The sequence below is a fragment of the Elephantulus edwardii genome, unplaced genomic scaffold (assembly GCF_000299155.1).
Source record: "Elephantulus edwardii isolate Elephantulus edwardi_28Jun2011 unplaced genomic scaffold, EleEdw1.0 scaffold00048, whole genome shotgun sequence".
NCBI classification, from domain to species: Eukaryota; Metazoa; Chordata; class Mammalia; order Macroscelidea; family Macroscelididae; genus Elephantulus; species Elephantulus edwardii.
This window is the reverse complement of record NW_006399798.1, coordinates 7437350-7460335: the sequence shown is the minus strand read 5'-3', so window position 1 is coordinate 7460335 and position 22986 is coordinate 7437350. Positions and strand designations below refer to the sequence as shown.

Here is a 22986-nt window from a genome sequence, read left to right as displayed (position 1 = left end):
GGATAGGATAGGATAGGATAGGATAGGATAGGATAGGATAAGGCAGGATAGGATAGGATAGGATAGGATAGGATAGGATAGGATAGGATAGGATAAGGCAGGACAGGATAGAACAGGACAGTGAGGGCTCAGATTTGTGTTGATAGGTTTGTTATGAGTCATACTCAATTTTATGACTCTTACCAATAATAACATCAGCTCTGCATATGAGCAGATCTGTATGTGAGCAAACACTCCCATGGCTGATGGATTCACACCACCGCCTATTTTTTTATTAGCAGCCAAGAGCCATAGCCACTGAAGAAAGTCAGAAAGCATAAGGCCTGGAGGGTGTGAGCGGCGGGCACACAGAACAGCCCCCTGACTGCGCAGAGGCACTGGGCCCGGCGCCGGAGCGAGCCCTGCTCTCGGACAGTGCCCTGCTCCTCTGCAGCCGGTGTTCCCGAGGCTGCTGTTGGCTGAGACGCTCCTTGTCTGTGGATGTGATACCAGGGAGGACTAGTCCATAGAAAAAGACCTCCTGCTTGGTGGAGTTGCGTCCGTGAAAAAGAGCAAGACTCTGAATGAGGTGGCCTCTGACAGCGACCGTAACCGTGGGCCTGGGCACAGCAGAGATTGTGAGGATGGTGCAGGATTGCCCAGGGCTTCGTTCTGTCATGTGGGTTGGAGCCGACCTGTAAAAAGAGCAAAGGGCCCTGTCGGGAGCGCCACAGCGGACCTTTCCTAACCTCCCGGGGGGGAGCTCACCACCCACAGCATCGATAACACAAAAGCAACTTCCATGAGGTCAGTCACATCCCCCGCGTTCCCGTGCCCACTTCTCATCTTAACACCAGTCTTACTGCTTGGCTGAGTCCAGGATCCAATGTGATAGCTCGCAGACCACATAGATTCATATTGGGGGACTCAAAAGCCTATACTTCAGGTTAGGAACAAAATACAGTCAAGACAGCTCCCAAAATGTGCTTTCAGGCACCTCAGCCTCGAGCCTCATGGCTCTTAGGTGTTTCCAAGTTCTCGGTTCTGCCAACATCGGCTTCCCCCACCCCACAGTCCCATCTCACGTCCACTTACTTCTCCAGTTCAGCTGTGGAGGTCGTTTCTCTTCTCTGGTTAGGCGAAGAATCTCTTCTGGTGGGGGAGGAATTCCTTATCTCTGCAGCAAGAGCTGTTCAATTTTTATATATTGACGACGCTAGCCAGTCCTCTTGTAGACTGCCGACACCGGCCATTCCCCTTCGTGGCTAGGCCAACACGCCTCACTCGCACAGTCCCGCCCCTCGACACGGTCATCTACTCTAGGAAAGCCACGTGGATAGACACACTCCACACAACCTAACAAAAAGCCAGTTCCCAGGGGATCCTGATGCTGTTGGCCAGGGGCCCCGTTGTCTGAACCCATAGTACAACAGCTCCCACCATCATGGCCCTGGGCTAGGGGGCCACTTGTCCATCTCAGGCTGTCACAAGGGAGGAGAGGGCTGGTCCCTGAAGAGGGGGAGCTCATGGACCCCTAGGCTTGGCCAGAGTGCCCTTCTCCCCTCCCTACCCCACCTCCCTTCTACTTCCAGGAGGCCAGGGACAGTCTTGACTGAGAGAGACCTCAGTCCACCACACTCCCCAGGGGTGCTCATGGGCACATTTCCCCAAAGGGGCAGAAAGAACTGCAGGTGCCAAGTGCCCTCTGTCCCTCCCAGGATGTAGAACCGGCATCTGTGGCTCTGACCACTCCCAGCCTGAGTCCGTACAGTCTCTCTCATTGGGAGTGAAGGGATGGAGTATCTCTCACCCTCTCTGGGTGTCCCGGTAGATGGACCATATATGTTTTAGGGCCGAATGGAGGCATTTAAGTGGGTCTCAGAACAACATTGAACAAGGGCCGGTGCTCACACAGCAGGTATTTCAATATGGATGATAACGGGGTCCCTGTGACCCCCATCAGCAGAACTCCCCCTTCACAGGTGTGCATTGTTGTGCTTCACAGGTACAGCCTTTCCTTCCCAGGCAGCCCTTCACCTCCCAGCAGGTCTGCCTGCAGGACTCTGTCCCATTTGATCATTCTCACGCTATTTCAGACTTTCTCCTCATGCCTCATACACCTTGTCGACTATAGGATCACGACAGCAGAGCTTTGATAAGCGCTAAGAGGCCAAACCAGGAGTCCCGGTGGCACGTGGGCTCAGCATCGTGCTGTGAAGGTCAGATGCTTGAGCCCACCCGCTGCCCCTGGGGAGAAAGCTGTGTCGGCCTGCCCTCATAATGATTCACAGTGTTGGAAACCCCGAGCGGCAGGTCCCCCCTGCCCTATGGTGGTGTTGGGAATCCGGGTCAACTAGGCAGCAGTGATATTCTGGACTTGGGAAAGCAAACATCCTGAGGCTTGCTTTATTGGGAGATTGGCTTTCTTGCGGTAGTCAGGAGCCCAGCCCCAGTACGCTGTCAGTAACCCAGGTCGAGGTGAGAAGGTCTGCTCCACAGGTTGGCACCTTGTTGCCCCTGGCACTAGAGGGGGCTTTGCCCCGTGTCCACTGCTCACTCATCCCCTCACCTGAGCTGACGCAGAAAGAAGCCTTTGTTCACGGAGCAGGAGCCTTCAGGGCTGCATCACCTGTGTTTGTTTTCTAGATGGCTCTTGAACATAGCCAGCCAGCTGTGTCTTGACAGGGGCTGCTTAAGTAATTGTTATGGTTGTTACTAGGTGCCCGTGAATCGAGTACAACCCACAGTCACCCTGTGAGCAGCAGATCTGAGCCTGTGCTACCCTGTGCTGTCACCGTCTCTGATTGAGCTCATTGCCACAGTCACTGTGTCACACCCTCTCATTGAGGAGCTTCCTTTCTTCTCACTGACCCACCCCCTTTCCTAGCGGGTTGTGCCTCTCCAAAGAATAGACTCTTCTAGAAACATGTCCAAGGTGTGTGAGACAGAGCTTTATCATCTTTGCCTCCAAGGAGCACTCTGGCCGCACCTTCTCCAAGACAGATCTGTTTGTGCTTTTCGAAGTCTGTGGGCTATTCATTACTTTCATTTATTAAATACACAACTCAAAGGCATCGATTCTTCTTCTGTCATCCTTATGCATTGTCCAGCTCTCAGATGAAGAGCAAGTGGTGGAAAAACAATGGCCTGAATCAGGCACACCTTAGTCTCGAAACTGACGTCATTGCTCCTCAGTAATTTGGAGAGGTGTCCAATGCAGAGGACTTGCAGAATGCACTACGTCTCCCGATCTGACTGCTGGTACCTAGGGTGCTGATTGTTAATCCAAGTAAGATGAAATCATTGACAGTAGAAGAGCTAAAAAGCCAGGAGAAGCAGTTGTCCAAGGCTGGTCCTCCAGGAAGCCTGCTTAAAGCACTCTGTCAACCTCACAGGCACAGAAGGCGGTGCTGGGAAGCAAAGGGGGAACAGCTCAGGAAGAGCCAAGTTCTTGGTTAGAAATCCACACACAGCCGTTACCCAGCTCCCCCGGGAGAGCAGAGAAGCTTCCAGAAATCACTGCAGCAGGAGGTATGAGCATGGAGAAACGGCTGAGGCCCAGGCGTGCAAAGCGGATTGGAGACCATGCTAACTTGATTTCCTGCCGACGACATAGGGAGGGAAATAGACCTCTTGGGGTTCGAAGCCAGGATGTTGAGGAGCCTGGTGGCTGCTTGTGTCCCTAAAAAAAGCACTCTAGATGGAAAGCCTGAAGATCCCGGAGCAGGCTCAGTCTTCCAGCCTGTAGAATGGGACCCTAGCACTGGATGATGCCTGAGGCTCTGTCCAGCTCTGCTTCTGCAGAAAACTTCTTCTTGGAGGGGACGAGCAGGGTCTGCCCTGTCCCCTCAAGTCCCTGATTCCTTTTCTGGGAATCCCAGATGTCTGCAGGGGGCTCAACTTCCCCATCCTCTTAAGGGCGTGGATTTGGTGTATCTTCCATTCATTCTGAAGCCTCCATTCAAGGCAGAGGGTGTCTCTGGGCTTCTGGGTGGGCTCAGCCCGCTGCCTCCCCACCACCAGTCTCTCTGAGTCCTTCCAGCTCCACCGTTACCCGTGTCCATGTCCTTTCTCATTCCTTTCTGGTGCTGGCGAAGCTAAAAGCCACCAGTGAATTGACAAGGTCCAGAATGTGTGTAGTTCTTGCATGGAGAGACACTCTGATCAAAAGACTTCCCTCCTTTGTGATGGGGGAAGTGCCCTGTCTTGACCCTCACCCAGCCCCACCCTCCGTCCTTCCCTCAGCAGGCACTCCCTGGCCCAGAAGTGGAAGAAGCAGCGAGATAAGGCTGGGGTGGAAATTCCCTTTGGTAGATACAGAGAAGAGAGTGCTTCATCCAGGTCTTCCCAGCGTGCTTGGGCTTAAAGTCGCTTCCTGTATGGATGGGGAAACTGAGGCATGGGGTTGGAGGCGGGGAGAGGTGAGTTACCTAGATTTCCCAGCAGACAATGTGGACCTTCCCTCATCTACCCAACCTGACAAGATGTCTCAGTTACTTCCTCTTGCTGTAACAGAAACACCACAAAAGGACAGCTTGAAAGAAATATATTGTTTTACAGTTTAGGAAGTTGTTTATTGTTAGGTATGTCAAGTCACATAGTGACCCTCTGCAACAGCTCTGAAGCCTGTCCAGTCCTGAGCCAGTCTCCCTGACTCCAACACACCAGCCCCCATTGACCCAGTTACTGTGTCAATCCATCTTATCCGGGGTCTTCCTCTCCTGCGCTGCCCCTCCACCCTTCCGAGCATGATGTCCTTCTCCAAGAATTGGTCCCTCCCTCCTGGCTACATCCTCAAAATAATATGAGATGGAGCTTCAAAATCCTAGCCTCCAAGGAGAAACTTTCGTTTCACCTTCTCCAGACAGACCTATTGGGTTTTTGTTTTTGCCAGTCAATTGATATGTTCTAGACTCGTCTCCAGCACCACAGCTCAAAGGTATCAATTCTTCTTCTGTCATCCTTAGTCATTGTCCAGCTCTCTGATGCACAGCAAGCAATTGCGAGACCATGGCCTGAATCAGGCGCACCATAGTCTCCAGACTGACATCAGGAGTTCAAAACCGCCTGGGCTGTAGGGGAGAAGCCATCCATTCAGTGGCCCCAGGCAGTCCTGGGCCGTCCTTGCCTTATAGGCCGTTCCGCATACTGTCTCTTGTCCCCTGCGTACGTGTTGTCTGTTCTGCTCTTTTTTATGAGACATGCATCAGAAGGAATTCCGTTGTAGAGTTCTTGTTAGTTGGCGATCCCCAGTGGTGCTGTGGGGAGCTAGTCCACAGGGAGTTGGGCTGCTAACTCGGAAGCTGTGGTTCGAATCTCCCAGCAGCTCCACAGGAGAAAGAGGGGCAGTCTTGTCCCATGAGACTTACAGCCACCAAAACCCAACAGAAGGTCAGCTCCGACTCATTGGTGATACACGTGCGTTTGAGTGATGCTCTAGGTTATGCTTTGATCTGCTAACCAAAAGGTCAGGAGTTCAAATCCACCAGCTGCTGTGCAGGAGAGTGGTGAGGCAGCCTGCTCCTGTCCAGATGGACACTTCCGCTCCACCCTCCAGGATCCCTGGGAGTCAGCACTGACCTGACGAGAGTGGGTTGGTTGTTCGCCGCTGTCCATTGGTTCCACTCACGCTGGGCGTTCTGGCCTTTCGGAAGCAGACTGCAGGCCAGTCTTCCAAAGGGCCTTTCAAGTGGGTTCAAGTTTTCGAAGTTGGCCAGTAGTGGAACGAACGCTTAACCATTTGCACCACTTGTATGCCGTTAGGTTCCGAGCGGCACCACCCTGCCCTGCTGGGGAACTCTGGTGACGCAGTGGTGAAGCCTTAGCTGCTCATGGGAAGGTCCATAGCTCGAGCCCACCAGGCAGCTTCAAAGGAGAAAAGACCCGGTGGTCTCTCCCAGTGATGAAGCCGGCAGTCTCCCCCAGACGTTCTCAGAGGCTCCCTGAGGGCCACCTCCCATGCGTGTGCTCCGGGGACGCCTGACGCTGGGCCGATAGACTGTGGTGCTGCGAGCTCAGGGTGCTTCGAAGGAGCCCTCGGGCGCAGTGGTCAGGGCTCACAGCTAAGGAGAGGTCTGAGCCCACCAGTGGGTCAGCGGCAGAAAGACCTGGCAATCTGTGCCCTTAAAGTTACAGCCTGAGGCAAGCTCTGGTGGCCTAGTGGCAAGAAGCTGCACTGCAATCCCAGAGGTGAGCGGTTCGAATCCACCAGATGCTCTGCTGGAGAAGGAGGGACAATCTCCTCCTGTACCAGTCAGATCCGATTTGACGGTACACACACACACACACACATTAATAAAAATTTGCAGATTTATTCTTCCAGGGCCACAGCTTTAGGCACTGTCTGTTGTGGTGTGAGCTTCCATGGCTGGTGCTGGCTTGGACTCTCTTTCAGGAGGCCCGGTCAGCGACATGGTAGATCACCTTTGTCTGGGGCACGAGTGGGCCCCAGAAGACCCTCCTCTGTGCACACAAGGGTCTGAGCAGCTCCTGGCAGGGAGGAGCCTGGTCCACTCACTGAGCTGCTGGCTCCGGCCGTCTGCTGCCACGAAGGGTCACTGTGGCCTGGGGACTGCTCACGAGACTCTGGTGGGCAGCTCGGCCCCGCGCCCCCTGACAGCCCTCCCCGCCCCCGCCCTCACAGGTGGCTCTCTTACCTCCTGCTCTTCCTGCTGGACGTGGTCATCTGCCTCATTGCCTGCCTGGGGCTGGCCAAGCGCTCCAGGTGTCTGCTGGCCTCGTGAGTAGCCTCCCCCTCGGCCACCTGGGCAAGCATTCAAGAGGGACAGGGAGGTGAGGGCCTGGCGAGGCTCAGAGGGTGGGGCAGGGGACAGCCAGACTGCCAGAGCCACCTCATCTCCTTATCTTGGTACCTCACAAGGTGCCATCTGGAGATGAGTGGCCAGGGAGGGCCGAGCTGACCTCCACCGACTGGAGCAGCTGAGGAGGTGCTGACCAAGCGTGGGAGCCCCTCGCCTTTCTAACCGTTCCCTCTGTCAGCTGCTCCCCTCCAGCTGTGTCCCTTTAACCCAGGGTCCTACACTCTGGCCACGGGTTCCCTGTGACCCTCCTAGCAGTTAACAGAGCGAGGGCACAGGGACCCCAACCCTGCAGGAGTCTGGGGACTGGAGGGCTGTGGGGATAGATGTCCCTGACTGTCCCCAGCCCCCCTGGGGTCCCCTCAGCCCTGCCTCTCTCCTAGGATGCTGTGCTGTGGGGTCCTGACCCTGCTTCTCAGCTGGGCCTCCCTGGCCGCCGACACGGCCGCTGCGGTGGTGAGTTCACGGTGTGGGCTGCGAGATGGGGGGGTGTCTCTCTGAAGGTGCGTCCCCGTGGGGCACGGGCTGCAGGATGGGGGGGCTGTCTGAAGGCGCCCCCGTGGGACACAGACTGGAGGGGGGGTCTTTCTGAAGGTGCACCCTCATGGGACACAGACTGTGGCGGAGAGGTGTGTCCCTGTGGGGCACGGGCTGCAGGACTCGGGTGCTGTCTGAAGACGTCCCTGTGGGACACAGACTGGAGGGGTGGTCTTTCTGAGGGTGCACCCTCGTGGGGCACAGGCTGCAGGATGGGGGGGGGTCTGTCTGAAGGTGCACCCACGTGGAACACAGACTGTGGGGGGTGGTCTGTCTGAAGGTGTGTCCCCATGGGGCACGGGCTGCAGGGGGGTTCTGTCTGAAGGCCCCCCGTGGGACACAGACTGGGGGGGTGGTCTTAATGAAGGTGCACCCCTGTGGGTCGTGGGCTGCAGATGGGGGGGTCTGTCTGAAGGCGCCCCTGTGGGACACAGACTGTGGGGGGTGGTCTGTCTGAAGGTGCGTCCCCATGGGGCATGGGCTGCAGGATGGGGGGTGGTCTGTCTGAAGGTGCACCCACATGAACACAGACTATGGGGGGTGGTCTGTCTGAAGGTGCACCCCGGTGGGTCGTGGGCTGCAGGATGAGGGGGCTGTCTGAAGGCACCCCCATGGGACACAGACTGTGGGGGGTGGTCTTTCTGAGGGTGCACCCTCATGGGGCACGGGCTGTGGGATGGGGGGGCTGTCTGAAAGTGTGCCCCTGTGGCAATGCGTGTACCACTCAGGGAAGGGTGGCAATCAGGAAATACAATCAACTGTTCTGTAAGCCTTGAGTCTTTCCAATCAGGGCTGGAACACTCTAGAAGCTTCCAGAGTATCTGTTCATGGAAAGTCATTTTTACGACTTTAAAGAAGCAGACAGACACGAGAACAGATGGGCATCTGTGTTAAGCAACACCCCAAGTTGAGAAAGCTGAGAGAGGGAGAGACCCCAGCTCTCACATGCACACCCCGGGCTGTGCCATGGGACTTCTGGGGGCTGCTTTCACCAGTCTCCCCTGGCCAGGTCCTTCCTAGGTGGACACACACCTAAGCTAGTCCTACTTGCACCTGGTTCCACAGCTGACCGTCTGTGCCCAGCCATGTACACATCTTAAACCCCTCGTGAAGAGCCCTAGACATACAAAGCTTAATTGCTCCCTTGCTAATCAAAAGGTTGGCTGTTCAAACCCACCTGCACCTCCACAGCAAAGAGTCGTGGCAGTCTGCTTCCATGAAGTTAAAAAAAAAAAAACCCAAACAACCCACAGCCAGTGATTGATTGACTCATAGTGACCCACCAAGGCTCTGAGGCTGTAAATGTTTAAGGACGCAGACAGCAGACGCCCTCGTCTCCTGAGGAGTGGCTGGTGGGTGGGAACCGGTGACCTTGAGAGGTGGCTGGCATTGGAACCACCACGAAGCCACACGGGGCAGCTCCACTTGTCACATGGGGTGGCTCTGAGTCAGAAGCCCACGTGGCAGGTCGCTTGGGCGAAGGTCGGGCCTCAGGTGGATGGGGGTGTTGGCCTCCTCCTGCCCCCTCCCTGTCCGGGCTTTGTTGTCAGGGTGATGGTGAGGACCCGCCCAGCTCATTGGCATGTGTTTATGTGCTGCCCGGCTGGCATAGAACGACGCAGAGCACTCTAAATTGCCCAGGCAGCTTTCTGAAACCAGAGACAAAGACCAGACTTAGTTCTTTGTGCCGCCTTCGCTTGTGCTCCGTCCAGAGGGTCCAGGGCAGGGCCAGCTCCCAGCCTCAGTCACAGCCCGCAGTCTCGCATGTCAAGCGCAATTCTACTCCCTGACTGTGAGAGGCCCTTAGCCGTTTAGAACTCAAGTGCCCGGGTGTGATTTACCATAGATGCACCTGGCCAGGAACCAAAGGCCTAGAGGCTTAGGTACAAGGCAGGATGGCGGGAAGGCCCAGGCCTGTCCAGAAGTACCCTGGTATTCCCCAGTTGCAGGGCAGGCCGGCAGGAAGGCCCAGGCTTGCCCAGAAGTACCCTGGCCATGCTGACTCCCAGGTACAGGGCAGGCTGGCGGGAAGGCCCAGGCCTGCCCAGAAGTACCCTGGCCATGCTGACTCCCAGGTACAGGGCAGGCCAGCAGGAAGGCCCAGGCCTGCCCAGAAGTACCCTGGCGGCCCCAGGAGCTAGGAGGACTCCAGGGGAGAGGAGACGGCCAGGAGCGCAGCTGGCCAGGGCTCCGGGCACAGCTGTCGACACAGCTGTGACTCCAACGGCCCCTCCTCAGGGACAAGTGTGAACTCAAAGGAACAAACACGGCTCCCGCTCCCCTGGCTGGCCCTGGCCCTGGCCACCCTCTGCCTGCTGGCCACCGCGACAGCTTCCAGCTGGCCACCATGATCTGCCCTCTTGGGGACAGGGATCTTCTCCTGCACCAGCATTCTGTGTTCCAGAAGCCAGTGCCTCTGCTGAGTCTCCCGACAGGGTGCCAGGAATGCCAGGCTCCGGGCTTGTTTGTTCAGGCCCCTGCGTGAGCCAGGGAGAGTGTCAGCCGAGCTGAATGGGCCTTTGATAGGCCAGATGCTGCTGCATTTTAATGGGAAGGGGCGCTGTCAGCGGCCACTGTGGAGCGCCTTTGTGTGGCCTGTGTGAGAGCTGTGAGTTGACACCAAGGCCCCACCCTTCTGTGTCACCCAGAAGGGGCCTGCAGCCCTGAGAACCTGCTCAAAAAGAGAGAGGCAGTGGGACCGGAGCTGGGGGGGCTGGGCCCTGGCCATCTGAGGACACTCGGCCTCCTGCCTCTGTGACCCCAGCTGTATGGCCAGCGATGACCTGCTTGGTGGCCCTCTCTGCAGGGTCAGGAGGGGTGAGGTGAAAGGGGCGTGGGACAGAGCCACAGCCCTTGGAAAGTTCCAGAAGGTTGAGATTTCCGCTCAGAACAGAGAGGAAAGGGAGATGGGTTGGTTGAGGGGAGATGCATGAGTTTTTTCAGGTTATATTAACAAAAGTACTAGAAACTGGGTTACTTATATTTTTATTTTTTAAAATTTTATTTTAATAGAGAGAGAGAGAGAGAGTGTGTGTGTGTGTGTGTGTGTGTGTGTACCATCAAATTGGATCTGACTGGTACAGGAGGAGGTTGTCCCTCTTTCTCCAGCAGAGCATCTGGTGGATGAAACTGGGTTACTTGTAAGAACAGAGAGATTCGTTTTCTCAAGGTGGTGGCTGTGTTAATTCCTTCTGAGCGGGAGTATGTCCTGCTTCCCACCGGCTTCTGGTGACACCTGTGCATGGTGTTCTTTGGTCTAAATGCTTCCATCTCTCCAAGTGGGCCTCAGGGTCACAGGACCATCTTCCCTTCTGTGGCCGTGTCTCCTCTTTGTGAGGACAATGGATTATTCTAGGATGACTTGTGTTAAGGGAGAACGTCCTCAGAGATCCATGGTGGGAATGACGGTCCCAGAGCCTCAGCCACCTTGCAGGGACCCATGTCCTCAGGGCCATGCTCTGTCCATCCTAGTGTGTGAGCATGCACAGGACCTGGACCAAAGTCTCCAAGGTGGATCCACAGAACCCTTATTCTCTAGAGAGAAGCCCCGAGGAGGTTCCCTGGTCACCCACCTTTGCCCCTGCCTGAGCCTGAACGATTTCATACACAAGTCAGAATAGCTTTCCCCGTGTGAATCCTACCTGCAGCTCCCCCGGGACCCGGCCTGCTGGCTTGTGAAGGAGGGGACACTCACCTTCCTGGGTGGGGTTTTCATAGAGAGCTCTGGTGGCCTCGTGGCAAGAAGCTGCGCCACAATCTCGAAGGTGCGGGGTTCAAATCCACCAGATGCTCTGCTGGAGAAGGAGGGGCAATCTCCTCCAGTGCCAGTCAGACCTGATTCGACGGTACACAACAACAACAAACCAGAGTTGGTGTTTATGTGCCACCTGGCCCAGTCTCTTCACGTGTTACGTGAATTGATTCATAAAATCAGTAGCATTCTGATCTCCCAAGCGGCAGATGAGGAAACTGAGGTGCAGGAAGAATAAGCCTCTTCACCAAGGTCGCAAAGCTAAGAAAGGGCAGAGACGGGACTCGAACTTGAGGAGGCTGGCTCCTGAGTGGATTCTCTCACACCCTGGAATGAGCTGACAGAGACGGCCTGGCTGGGGCAGGGTCCTGGCCCTTCCGGGACCCGGCTGTCTGCAATTCTCTTCCTTCCCTGTCTCTCCCTGGCTCAGGGCACCAGCGACTTCTGCATGGCTCCTGACGCCTTCCTCCTGAACGTCACGCAGGGCCACGTCAGCACAGGTGAGCAGCTCTCTGACTTCTGCCGCCCCGGTCACCCTGGAACCCCACACCAGGCCCATGTGACCAGCCAGGCTGCATCTCTGCTTACCCCTTCTGGTCCTGTTGTCACCCAGCCGCTCCCTGTCTTTGGATTCGAGGCCAGTTGGACCTCTGTGCCATTTCCTGGAAATGACCTCCTTTGGGCCCACCAGGTCTTTTGTGAACCCCTCCTGATGCCCCGGCTTTGCCTTACAGAGGTGACCCGCTACTACCTGTACTGCAGCCAGAGCCTGACCAGCCCCTTCCAGCAGGTACCTCGTACCCACCCTGCCCTCGGCCCTCCCATGGCCGCCCCGTCCACTCCCACCTTTTCTACACCACAGCCCAACACTGAACAGTCAGGAGGAACCTGGAGGCCTTCCCCTGCTTCACCGGGCCCTCCGTCTGGCTGCTTCTCTGAAGAGCGCAGTAACCTGAGCTACTATGTTCTAGATTCATGTTTTGTTAACCTGAGTGCACCTTCCCTGCCTGCCCTTGAGGGGGCTCCAACTCAAGGTGACTGCATGGCAGAGAAGACGTGCCCCAGAGAAGCTGCTGGGCTGCGGTCTTCACGGAAGCAGATTGCTAGATTAGATCTTTCCACCCCATTCAAACCGCCAACCTCTTGGTTAACAACCAAGCATTTTTCTACTTAACCACCAGGACTCCTTCCATTCACCCTGAGGTAGATGAAAAGTCGATACTTTGCCAACAAGTCCAGGGCTTTGGTCTGCTTCATTTACGGGCAATGATGCAAAATCAGAGTAGACACAAAATTTTAAAATCTGGATGAAATCAAATCGTGATTAAAAAGGGGAAAATTAGGGAGCTCTGGTGGCCTAGTGGCAAGAAACTGCACTGCAGTCTCAGAGGCGTGTGGTTCGAATCCACCAGATGCTCTGCTGGAGAAGGAGGGACACTCTCCTCCTGTACCAGTCAGATCCGATTTGATGGTACAGACACACAAAATAATAATAATTTAAAAAAGCGGGGTGGAGGGAATTATATAGATCAAAGCCCTGGCATGAATGGGAGGCTGCATAGGAGATTGGATTAACACACGTTCAGAGTGGTTCAGTCACCCACCATGTTTGAGCCGGGCCACGTTGTTTCTAACTCAGCTGGACAGGAGATTTGGTTGCTATGCTGCATAAATGTTGCGCTGTTTTTAAAAGGGTGATTGAGTTTGTAGCAGGGCCTCAATCCGCATTTTCCCCCCATCTCAAGTTATCATCCTGGTTCACCCACAAATTTGGGTCCCCTCCACTGTCACTTCATCAGTCACTAAACTGGGGAGAATGGATTTAAGCCCTCAGTAGGTCTAGAAGGGGGTCCAGGATTCTGCATTTGACAAGCTTTCAGGTGAGGCCGATGCCACAATCGTAGGACCTCACACTGGGGAGCAGGGAGCCAGTGGCCTGGAGCGCCCAAGAACCCGGAAGGATGAGGGAGAACTGAGCACACGTGGGAAGGGCCGAGCCAGTGGGGCTGCAGGGCCGGTGTCCCGCAGCCCCGGGCTCACTGCAACTCCTCTACCCTCCACCCCAGACGCTGACCATCTTCCAACGCTTGCTGACCACCATGCAGATGCAGACCTCCCGGCTGCTGCAGTTTGCGGTGCCCCTCTTCCCCACGTCAGAGGTAAGGCCAGCCCAGGCCCGGGCCGCTTCCCAGAGCCAGGCCTTGCTGCTGCGTTCCTCCCCAGGTGGCCTGCGCTGCCCTGGGGGCGGTGTTCGCTGCCAGCCCACCTCCTCCCACCAGGCGTCCTGTGTGCATGTCTGTCTGTCTGTCCCCGCTGCAGAAAGACCTGCTCCAGATCCAGCTCCTGCTGAACAACTCCGAGGCCAGCCTCCACCAGCTTACAGCCCTCCTGGACTGCCGAGGGCTGCACAAGGTTCGGGGAGCCCTGGGCATGTGGGGGCCTGGGGCACACAAGAGATCATTTCCCAGAGAGCTGCCAGTAGAGGCCGAGGGCTGGACTGGGGGCTGGATGGTGGGGAGGTGGAAGGGGAACCTAGCTGCTTCTTCTTTTTTTTTTTTTAATTCTTCACCTAAAACAGCAGAAGAGATGATTTATTGTGCGCATGACATCCACCCACAACTAAGCAGAGTTAGTCCAGAATATCATAGGTCCAGGGCAGCAGATCCAAAGGGCCTGGTTTCGAAGGAGGAATGTGGGCCTCTCAGAGGTGTTCGTGGTGATCACATAGCGATGGACATTCTAGATCCCTTGAGTCAGAAGTTCTAGACAGGAGCCTGCAGTCCGATTCGTCTCAGCGTTCCCAGCCTGTGGCGTTCCCTGCTCCGGCCGCCGTGGCGTCTGCACACACTCACGGTTACTTGGACCTCTGCCTCTTCTTTCTTCTTTTACGCTTCAGCCTACACATTCACTTCTTCCTCCACTCGGCCCTTGTGGTTCGGAGGTCTCGAACAAGACGGCGCTCAAGTGGAAAGAGCACACCTAGCTTCTAGATCCTCCTCCCCGGCAGGGAGCTTTGTGTGTGGGAGGCCCTGACCTGATCTTTTCCTAGACTCCAAGGTCAGCTGTCCAGGAACTTCAGACAGATCCTCTGGTGCGGCCTCACCCTGTCCCCTACCCCGAAGTTGACAGCTTTCACCTCCCCAGAGGGTTTGTTGTTGTTGTTAAGTGCCATCAAGTTGTAGATGACTTATAGCAACCCTATGAAGGAAAGACCTGAACACTTGTATAAATTTCATCGTTTCTCCAGGTTCATAGAGTTTCCGGAGGCAAGCTATTGTGGAAGTGGATGCCACTCCTGCTTCCAAGCTTGTTCTAATCAGGGAGTGCCACCAAACACTGTCCACCAAGAAGAATCATTATCACATTTGGCACATCAGTGTCACAGTGTTCAGCTTCACAGTGACCATGAGTTATCTCTGTACAGCAATACACAGACCAGTGCTATGTGGGTTAGAACAATTCATAATGATTGTGCTGCCACTTACCAGGTGGTATTTTTCTCAGATAATCTACATCAGGTGGGCACCCTGCCCGACCCTGTGCCGTCCACACAGTCCTCGAGTCCACTTTGTCATCACTGTGTCAGTTAATCTCATTGAGGGGCTTCCTCCTTGTCGCTGACTATCTGGATGTCCTCCTCCAGGTAGTGACCCCTCCTGACGACATGGTCTGAGTATGTGGGACAGTCTCACCGTCCTGCTCTCCAAGGAACACCGTGGTTTGTGACGGTGCACAGATACTCAGTACCCTTCACCCACACTGCCTTTCAAAAACATCCGTTCTTCTTTGGTCTTTCACATGCATGTTGTCGTTGTGTGCCATCGAGTCAGAACCGACCCAGAGGTGACCCTCCCACAGGTTCTCAGTGGCTGTAAATGGCACACGAGCTTCCTCATCCTTTTCCCTTGGAGCACGTGGAGGATTTGAACTGTGTACCTTCACATGCACAGGAAGCACTTGAAAATAGCCCGACTTGAGCCAGGCGCACCTTAGTTTTTACACTGACGTTCTATATGCCTTAGAATCAATGTGTCATTTGGTCTCATAGCTACACTGTGAAGTAGATGCTCTTTGAAGGGTAGTTTTACACGAGGGGGAAAGTATACATATGCATGAAAATATCTATCAAGTAGGACACAGAAGAAGTCAACACGGACAGTCATGGAGCTGAGTGTTGGACTCTGACTTGGAGCTATGAACATGCGAGTTACCCTCGTGTCTCTTCCGCTCCACATCCTGTCTGTCCAATCCTGAAGCGAGGTCTACACCCCACGTTCACAGCATCCTGCATCTGCCCACCTTTCTCCCCACGCCGTCCTCCATCCTGCTCCCCCAGCCCCACACCCAGTAGCTAGAGGGAATGTGACCAGCATCAGCTCACGGTGCTGCCACCCTCAAGACTTCCTGTGTCTCCTGGCACCTGTGACAAGGCCCACACTCTCGGTGTCCCCCCTGAAGTCCCTCTGGTAGCTGAAGTCCATTTTTTTCATTTTAATAATTTTAATGAACATTTACAGAGATTTTGGATTTCCTTTCATTCATTGTTGCACTTTTCTCCCTGCCCATCCCTCCCCCCAGTTTGCTCCTCTCTTTGAAAAGTAAAAGAAAAATTCTTTCTTTGGTATACAATCCCACTGCCCCAAGTACACTCCACTATGCAACCTTAATTCTGTACTCTTGTGATAACCATAATACCCTATCATATATCACTTCTAAATTATTCTCTCCCTCATCTGTTTCAATGTAGTATATACAATTTATCCAGTGTTTCTCAGTCTTACCGCCACCCTGATATCAGTCCCATTTTACATCAGTGGCACCATGCAGTGTTTGTCCTTTTGTGATTGAGATATTTCACTCAGCATACTGTCTTCCTGGGTCACCCATTTTGAATAATATTGCATGAGATCCTTGTTTTTCAATGCAGCGTAGTATTCCGTTGTGTGAATATACCACAGCTTCTCTAGCCATTCGTTTGTTGATGGGCACCTGGGTTGTTTCCAACTCGCTGCTATTGTGAACAAAGCCGTGATAAACATGGGTGTGCATATATCTGCTTGGATGTCGGTTATGGTCTCTTTGGGGTATATTCCCAGTTGTGGAATTGCTGGGTCAAATGGTATCTCTATTTGCAACTTTTTGAGAAAGCGCCATACTGCCTTCCACAGTGGTTGCACCATTTTACACTCCCACCAACAGTGAATCAGGGTTCCAGGTTCTCCACAACCTCGCCAGCATTTGTTGCTTGCTGTTCTGTTAAATTTTGCTATTTTGACTGGGGTGAAATGATATCTCATACTTGTTTTGATTTGCATCTCTCTTAGAGCTAGGGATTTTGAATATTTCTTCATGTGCTTGTTGGCCATCTGAATGTCTTCTTTGGTGAAGTGTCTATTCATATCCTGTGCCCATTTTTCAATTGGCTTATTTACCCTTATCTTGTTGTGGTGCTCAAGTATTTTGTAAATTCTAGATATAAGTTCCTTATCTGACATGTCATTCCCAAATACTTTTTCCCAGTCTGTGGCTTCCCTTTTGACCCTGTTGGAGAAGTTTTGGGATGTGCATAGGGATTCTTAGAAGGTCCCATTCATCTATTTTATCTTCTCCTGGTTGTAGATGAAGTGCATTCTTATTCTTCCAGGACGTACTGAATTTGCCTCCTTGGCAGCTTCTCCTCCAGGCTTGCTCCTTGCCCTCCTGGCCTCGCCTTCAGTGCCCCCTCAGACAGATTTCCTCTGGCTCCTGCCTCGCAGCCGGGCCAGCCTCCTCAGGTCCTGAGCCTCCAGCCTCGGCACGCAGTCAGTGCTCAGTGAACGTAGCGTGGCCCAGAGGCTCTGGTGCCGGGTGTCAGGGTGTGGCTGTCACGCGCAGGATGGGGAGCAGCCAGGTGGCACCAAGCCCAGCAGAGGGGTTCAGAGAAGAGCTCAGAGCGCAGTGCTGCCCCTGCCCTTCTGTTCAGCACCTGTTCCTCCTCATCCTCAGGACTACCTGGACGCGCTCACGGGCATCTGCTACGACGGCATCGAGGGCCTGCTCTACCTGGGCCTCTTCTCGCTCCTGGCCGCCCTGGCCTTCTCCACCATGATCTGCACGGGGCCCCAGGCCTGGAAGCACTTTACCACCAGGTGAGGAGGGGCCCTCCGGGGAGCAGGTGGGGGCTCTGCGCTGTGACCTGGCCAGAGCGGACATCCTGAGGAGGCCGTGAGTGGCCCGGCCCGGATGCTCAGCCCCCAGAGGCTGGAGACCCCCCCTGAATGTCTAGACAGACTCCCCACGGGGATGACCGGGAGTTGAGGAAGGTGACAGCTGCATGATGCAGCATGACCTCACCCCTGGACAGGATTTGTGGTGGATGTGGGGAAAGGGGAGTTTCCAGGCCGGGAGAGGCTGCCCGTAGCACAGCCAGGATCCGCTGTAGTTAGGAACCTACAGTCTCGTGCCAGAGACAGACAGAGGGGTGCTGGTTCAGCACCTCAGGAGCTCATCCGACCCAAGGAAGCAGGGTCAGGGTGTAGTCAGGGTGGCGGGCTTCCAGGAGGAGGAGGAACTCCTTTCCTACGGAGACAGAACTGGGAGAGAAGCCCGGGACAGGTGGGACCCTGGAACCCTCACCTCACCGCTGCCACTGAGTCTGTTCAGGCCCCACCATGGTCCTCCCTCGGATCATCGAAGCTTGACTGCCTGTCTTCCTCCTGCAAAGCGGCGGTGGATTATACGCCAGGCCGTGCGCCCCTTCTCACGGCCGCCCGCATTCCACCTGTCGTTCCAGGAACCGGGACTATGATGACATCGATGACGATGACCCCTTCAACCCGCAGGCCCGGCGCATCGCCGCCCACAACCCTCCCCGGGGCCCCCTTCACAGCTTCTGCAGCTACAGCAGCGGCCTGGGCAGCCAGACCAGCCTGCACCCCCCCGCCCAGACCATCTCCAACGCCCCGGTCTCCGAGTACATGTACGACGGGGGACGAGGGGCACACAGCCCAGCCAGGCCCGCCAGGCGGGAGCTAGAAATGTCCCTGCCAATATATCTCTAAGCCAAGTGTGGGAGGAAGCCATCCAGGGTGCCCCCCCAAACAGTTTTGGGGTGCCCTCCAAGAGGGTCCCACACAACTCACACCCACTGCTGTTGAGCTGATTCTGTACCAACCCTGTAGGACAGAGTGGAACTTCCTAAAGCATTTCAAGCGATAAAGCAGACTGTCTTGTCTTTCTCTTGGGGAGCAGCTAGTGGATTCGAACCACTGGTCTTTAGGCTAACAGCTGAATGCTTAAGTGCAGTGCCACCAGAGCTCCTTCAGTGGGGTCAGGGGAGAGCACCCCCCCGCTTGCCCACATGTCTGTGAAAGACGGGTCCCGTCAGCTGCTCCCCACACCTGTTGCCCCTCCAAGTGTCTCCCCGTATCTCATGGTCCCCTGGCCCTCTCACTCCAGCACACGCAGCACTGAGACCCCAGGGGTGTGGTGGGGCATGCCCCCCCAATGCTCCCACCTTCCGACCTCCTCTCTCACCCCCACCCCCCAGGAACCAAGCCGCGCTGTTCGGTGGGAACCCGCGCTACGAGAACGTGCCGCTCATCGGTCGAGCCTCCCCGCCGCCCACGGTAACCTGCATGTCCAGGCAGACGCGCTGCTCTGCCCTGGCCGGGGGGATAATGCCAGATAGAATCTGCCGGCCCGGCAAATCCGCTCCGGCGAGGTGGCATGGGGGGAGAGGGTTCGCTGTAGAGTAATTCTGACGCCTGAGATGGGTGATAAGTCCCTGCTGAAGACGCTACGGAGCAGAACTGAGAGCTTTGTGCTTGTGCTGCAGAGAAAACAGTTCGTCTTCAGATGAGGAACTCCGGTCGTGTGGTGGTTAAAGACGCAACTGCTGGCCATATGGTCAGCAGTTCAAGCCCACCCTCCACTTGATCGTAGAAGGATGTGGCTAGCTGACAGTCTGCCTCAAGATTGACAGCCTTGGGACCCCGTGGGCAGTCCTGCTCCATCCTAGAGGGTCGCTGTATGGACTGGGATCAACTCGATGACAATAGTTTTTCTGGGGGGGCGGGGGTCTCAGCAGCACCGAATGTCACACAAAGCAGTTGATGTTGAACTGGTTCTGATTCCTGGTGACCCAAACGCTACTCTGCTGGGTTCTGATGGCCAGGAGCAGAACACCAGGCATTTCTTCCGGCGCACCTGTGGGGTGGGTTCTTCCTGCCAGCTTGTCGGTTAGTAGAGAATATTCAACCATTTACACAACCCAGGAACTCCTTTGTCATGATAACCAATCCTTAAGTCCCATGAGGAGCTGTGCTGCCAACCCCAAGGTACATGGTTCAAATCCACCAGGTGCTCTTCAGGAGAAAGCTGGGCAGTAAACTCCTTTGATATTAACCGCCTCTGAAAACCCACTGGATGGTCAGCTATGGGATGGTTCTGCCTCAGTGGTACAATAACAACAGCAACAACAACAACAAGTCACGTGGTGTCAGCTGGTCACCTTAACCAACATCCTAACATTACAGCTATAACAAGCAGGGTGACACAGCTTGGAGCCAGACACCCAAGCCGGCCCAGGGAATCCAGCACACCATCTTCCCTGATGCTCATTCCCTTTCTGAGACCCTTGAAGACATTGCAGAGTCTCAAAAGAAGCTTATTCTGACTTGGAAAAGATTTACCTGATCTCAAAATAACCCTCAGGCTCACTGTCATTCAGTTAACTTTGACTCCCAGCGACCCGTTATTTATTGGGTTTCTGTGGCCTCAAATCTGAATGCGAGGAGACTGCTCATTTTTATCCCTCAGAGCTGCTGATGGATTTGAACCTTTGGAGATGGTTAGCCATGCGGTACAGCACGGACTAAGCTGCTGAGGTGCTGGGTAAAGGTGATCGGGCCTGGACGCTGCACAGGCTACTGGGCTGCCTGAAAGCTCCTGGCCAGTGCAGACCTTACTGAGTCCACTGGCTCTCACGTCGCTGGAACTGGGTCTCCTGGCCCATTCCACTACCTGCAGCCAAACACCAACATGAGGACCAGAGCCCGGAGGGGATGGGAGGGTGGGCAAGGTGAGAAGGAAAGACAGACCCTCATGTGGTTTCACCCAAGAGAGAAAGCTCTGAGGATCGCAGGAATCCTAGCAGATGCCAGCCAGCCGGACCCACTGCCACTGAGTTGATTCTGACCCACAAGTGACCCTGGGGGACAGAGCAGAACAGTCCCAGAGGGGCCTCAAAGCTGTGGGACTCTACGGGGACAGACTGCCACATCTTCTGTCAGAGGAGCAGTTAGTGGGTCCCAACCACCAACCTTTCCAATAACAGCCAAACACTTAACCACTGGGCTCCTGCTAGCTGATTCACTAATGAACTATAAACAGAAGTAGTAGAACATGGAAGATCAGGCTCCAGTGCCAAATGCCTGGGTTCAAATCCCCACTTATCCTTATTCTGTGTTGCCAGACAAGTATTTTACCTCTCTGTGGAATACCTCACTCCCTGCCATCTAATCGATTCCAACTCAGAATAAATTGACCCCTATTGGGCTTCTGGGGCTGTAAATCAAAACGGGAGAAGACTGCCAGTCTTTCTGTCTCTAAGCTGCTGGTGGATTTGAACCATGAAGCCTTTGGATTAGCCAGCCCCTATACACTCTACCGCCCAATCTCCATAGAATAGCGATGATGATAATAATAATTGCACAAACCCTTTAATGTCTCCAACGTGCTAAAGAGCAATGATGTCAGTTTAAAAACCAAGGTGCGCCTGAGCAGAGCCCTGGTCTTTTCAGTGGCTTGCTGTGTATTTGATAGTGGACAGTGAATAAGGAGGATAGAATTGATGCCTTTGAGGTGTGGTGTTGGAGAAGAGCTCTTGACTGTCTCATGGGCAGCCAAAAGAACAAACAATTATATCTTGGAGAAAGTGCAACCCGGGTTTTCCTTCGAGGCAAAGATGGTAAAACTTTGTCTCACATATTTTAGGTGTGTGGTCAGAAGGGGTCCAGTCCTTAGAAGACAAGGAGGGCAGGAGTGATTTTGCTCTGCAGGGCACAGTAGGCAGTGCCTGGAGATGTTTTTTTTGTTCTCACAGCTAGGGCTGGGGTGCTCCTGGCCCCCAGCAGGTACAGGCCAGGCGTGCTACAAGGCCCAGCGCAGCTCCTGCCACGCAGAATGGTCCAAGTGTCAAAGGTCGAGAAAGCCTGCCCTCCCCAGCCCTGCCTTCCTCCGTCCAGAGCATTGCACCTGCCAGCCCCTCACGCAGCTGGGCCGGCAGTCACTGAGCCGGCCTGACTCGTTCTCTTTCTGGGTCATTGAAATCCCTGCCTGGCCTCCGCGCTGAAAACCTCTGAGCCCTTTTCAGCCACAGCTGCTGCCGTGCGTTTTACGTCAATCCACATTAACCAGAGCGAGGGGAAATCTGAACATAATTCCTCAGTGTGTTGTGATGTCAACGAAAAATGATTTTTGGATTGCCTTCTGTGTGGGAACTATCCAGCCCCCTTCCCCTGCCACTGGTAGAGAACTGACTTTATCATTTAAGACTCAAGGACAGAATGAATCTTCCTGCCCAGGATTAAGAGAAAGAAAAAAAAACCCAAAACACAAATCCAGTTGCCCTGGTCAGTTCTGACTCAGAATAATCCTACCGGATGGAGGCAGACAGCTACATCCATCTCCCTCTAAGCCATTGGCTTCAAACTGGTGGCCTTTTGGTTAGCAGCCGAATTCCCTATCCATTGCACCATCAGAGACCCAGCAGAATGTGGACGTTCTCAGACAGTTATCAATGACGTTGCACACACATAAAATCTGGCTGAAGATTATTCGGAAGGAGCTGAAGCAGTGTTTCCATGCGTGGAAAGGCCAGAAGGTCAAGCCGGTTTCAGAAGAGGCTGAGAAATGAGGGAAAGAAATCCTTGCTGGTCTTGGCTCAAAGCAGAAAAGACTCTAATCGCTTGTGTTTTACCGGATATGCAAAGGCATTTGACTGTGAGAAACATAATTATAAATAACATTGAGAAGAACGGGAATCCCAGAACCTCTCACTGTACTCCCGTGGAATCTGTCCATGAGCCGAGAAGTTTGAACACAGCGGAATCAGGCAGGGTATGCGTTGAAGTTGTAGCCTTTCCCCACACTTACTCAGTTTACACGCTGAGGAAATCATTCGAGAAGCTGGACTCTATAAGAAGAAGAACGTGGCCTCAGGATTGGTGGAAGACTCTTCAGCAACCTACATCATGCAGGCGACACAGCCTCAACTTGCAAAGTGACAAAGACTGGAAGCACTTAGTGACGAAGATTACAGACTTCAACCACAACTGTAGCGTGGAGCCCTGGCCTTGTTTTGGTTGCTGGCCCAGGGCAACTGTTAAATGACCCAGGAGGACACATTAAAAGACCAGCCCTGGGACCCTCACTCAATTTTGGGAAGAAGGCATTAGCAAACGCCAGGTGATCCTTACTTTTGGGGGGGAGTTTGGGGGAGCTCCTCTTCACCTTAAAGAATAAGCAGGGGAGGACTCACCAGAAGCACTTGCTAGAACAGCTGTGGGCTGGCGAGCTCTGATGGCCTAGTGGCAAGAAGCTGCACTGCAATCCCAGAGGTGAGCGGTTTGAATCCACCAGATGCTCTGCTAGAGGAGGGAAAATCTCCTCCTGTACCAGTCAGATCGAATTTGACGGTACACACACAGAACAGCCATGGGCTGAGCTAGATACTTGGGGCAAAGATGAGTGCGAGGCCCTGCATTTTCCGGGTGCAGCTGCTGCAGATGATCTAGGGGCCACCTTTGCAGATTTGAGGCTCCAACTCTCAGAGCCTGTTGACCTTGAGGTGGGACCCTGTTTGGGACCTGCCAAGTACTTTATGTGATCCTGTTATTATTGGATTATTATTATTATTAT

General features: G+C 54.3%; 1 protein-coding gene across 1 annotated transcript in view; it reads left to right on the top strand.

Moving 5' to 3' along the window:
* Positions 1-22986, top strand: part of TTYH2 (tweety family member 2) — a 52491-nt gene that overhangs the window by 27029 nt on the left and 2476 nt on the right. Inside the window, exons 5-13 of the mRNA XM_006886237.1 lie at positions 6623-6718; positions 7181-7253; positions 11516-11585; positions 11820-11875; positions 13152-13244; positions 13405-13497; positions 17071-17213; positions 17858-18043; positions 18614-18692. Coding sequence (XP_006886299.1) covers positions 6623-6718; positions 7181-7253; positions 11516-11585; positions 11820-11875; positions 13152-13244; positions 13405-13497; positions 17071-17213; positions 17858-18043; positions 18614-18692 — 889 coding nt within the window. The remainder of the gene's footprint in view (positions 1-6622; positions 6719-7180; positions 7254-11515; positions 11586-11819; positions 11876-13151; positions 13245-13404; positions 13498-17070; positions 17214-17857; positions 18044-18613; positions 18693-22986) is intronic.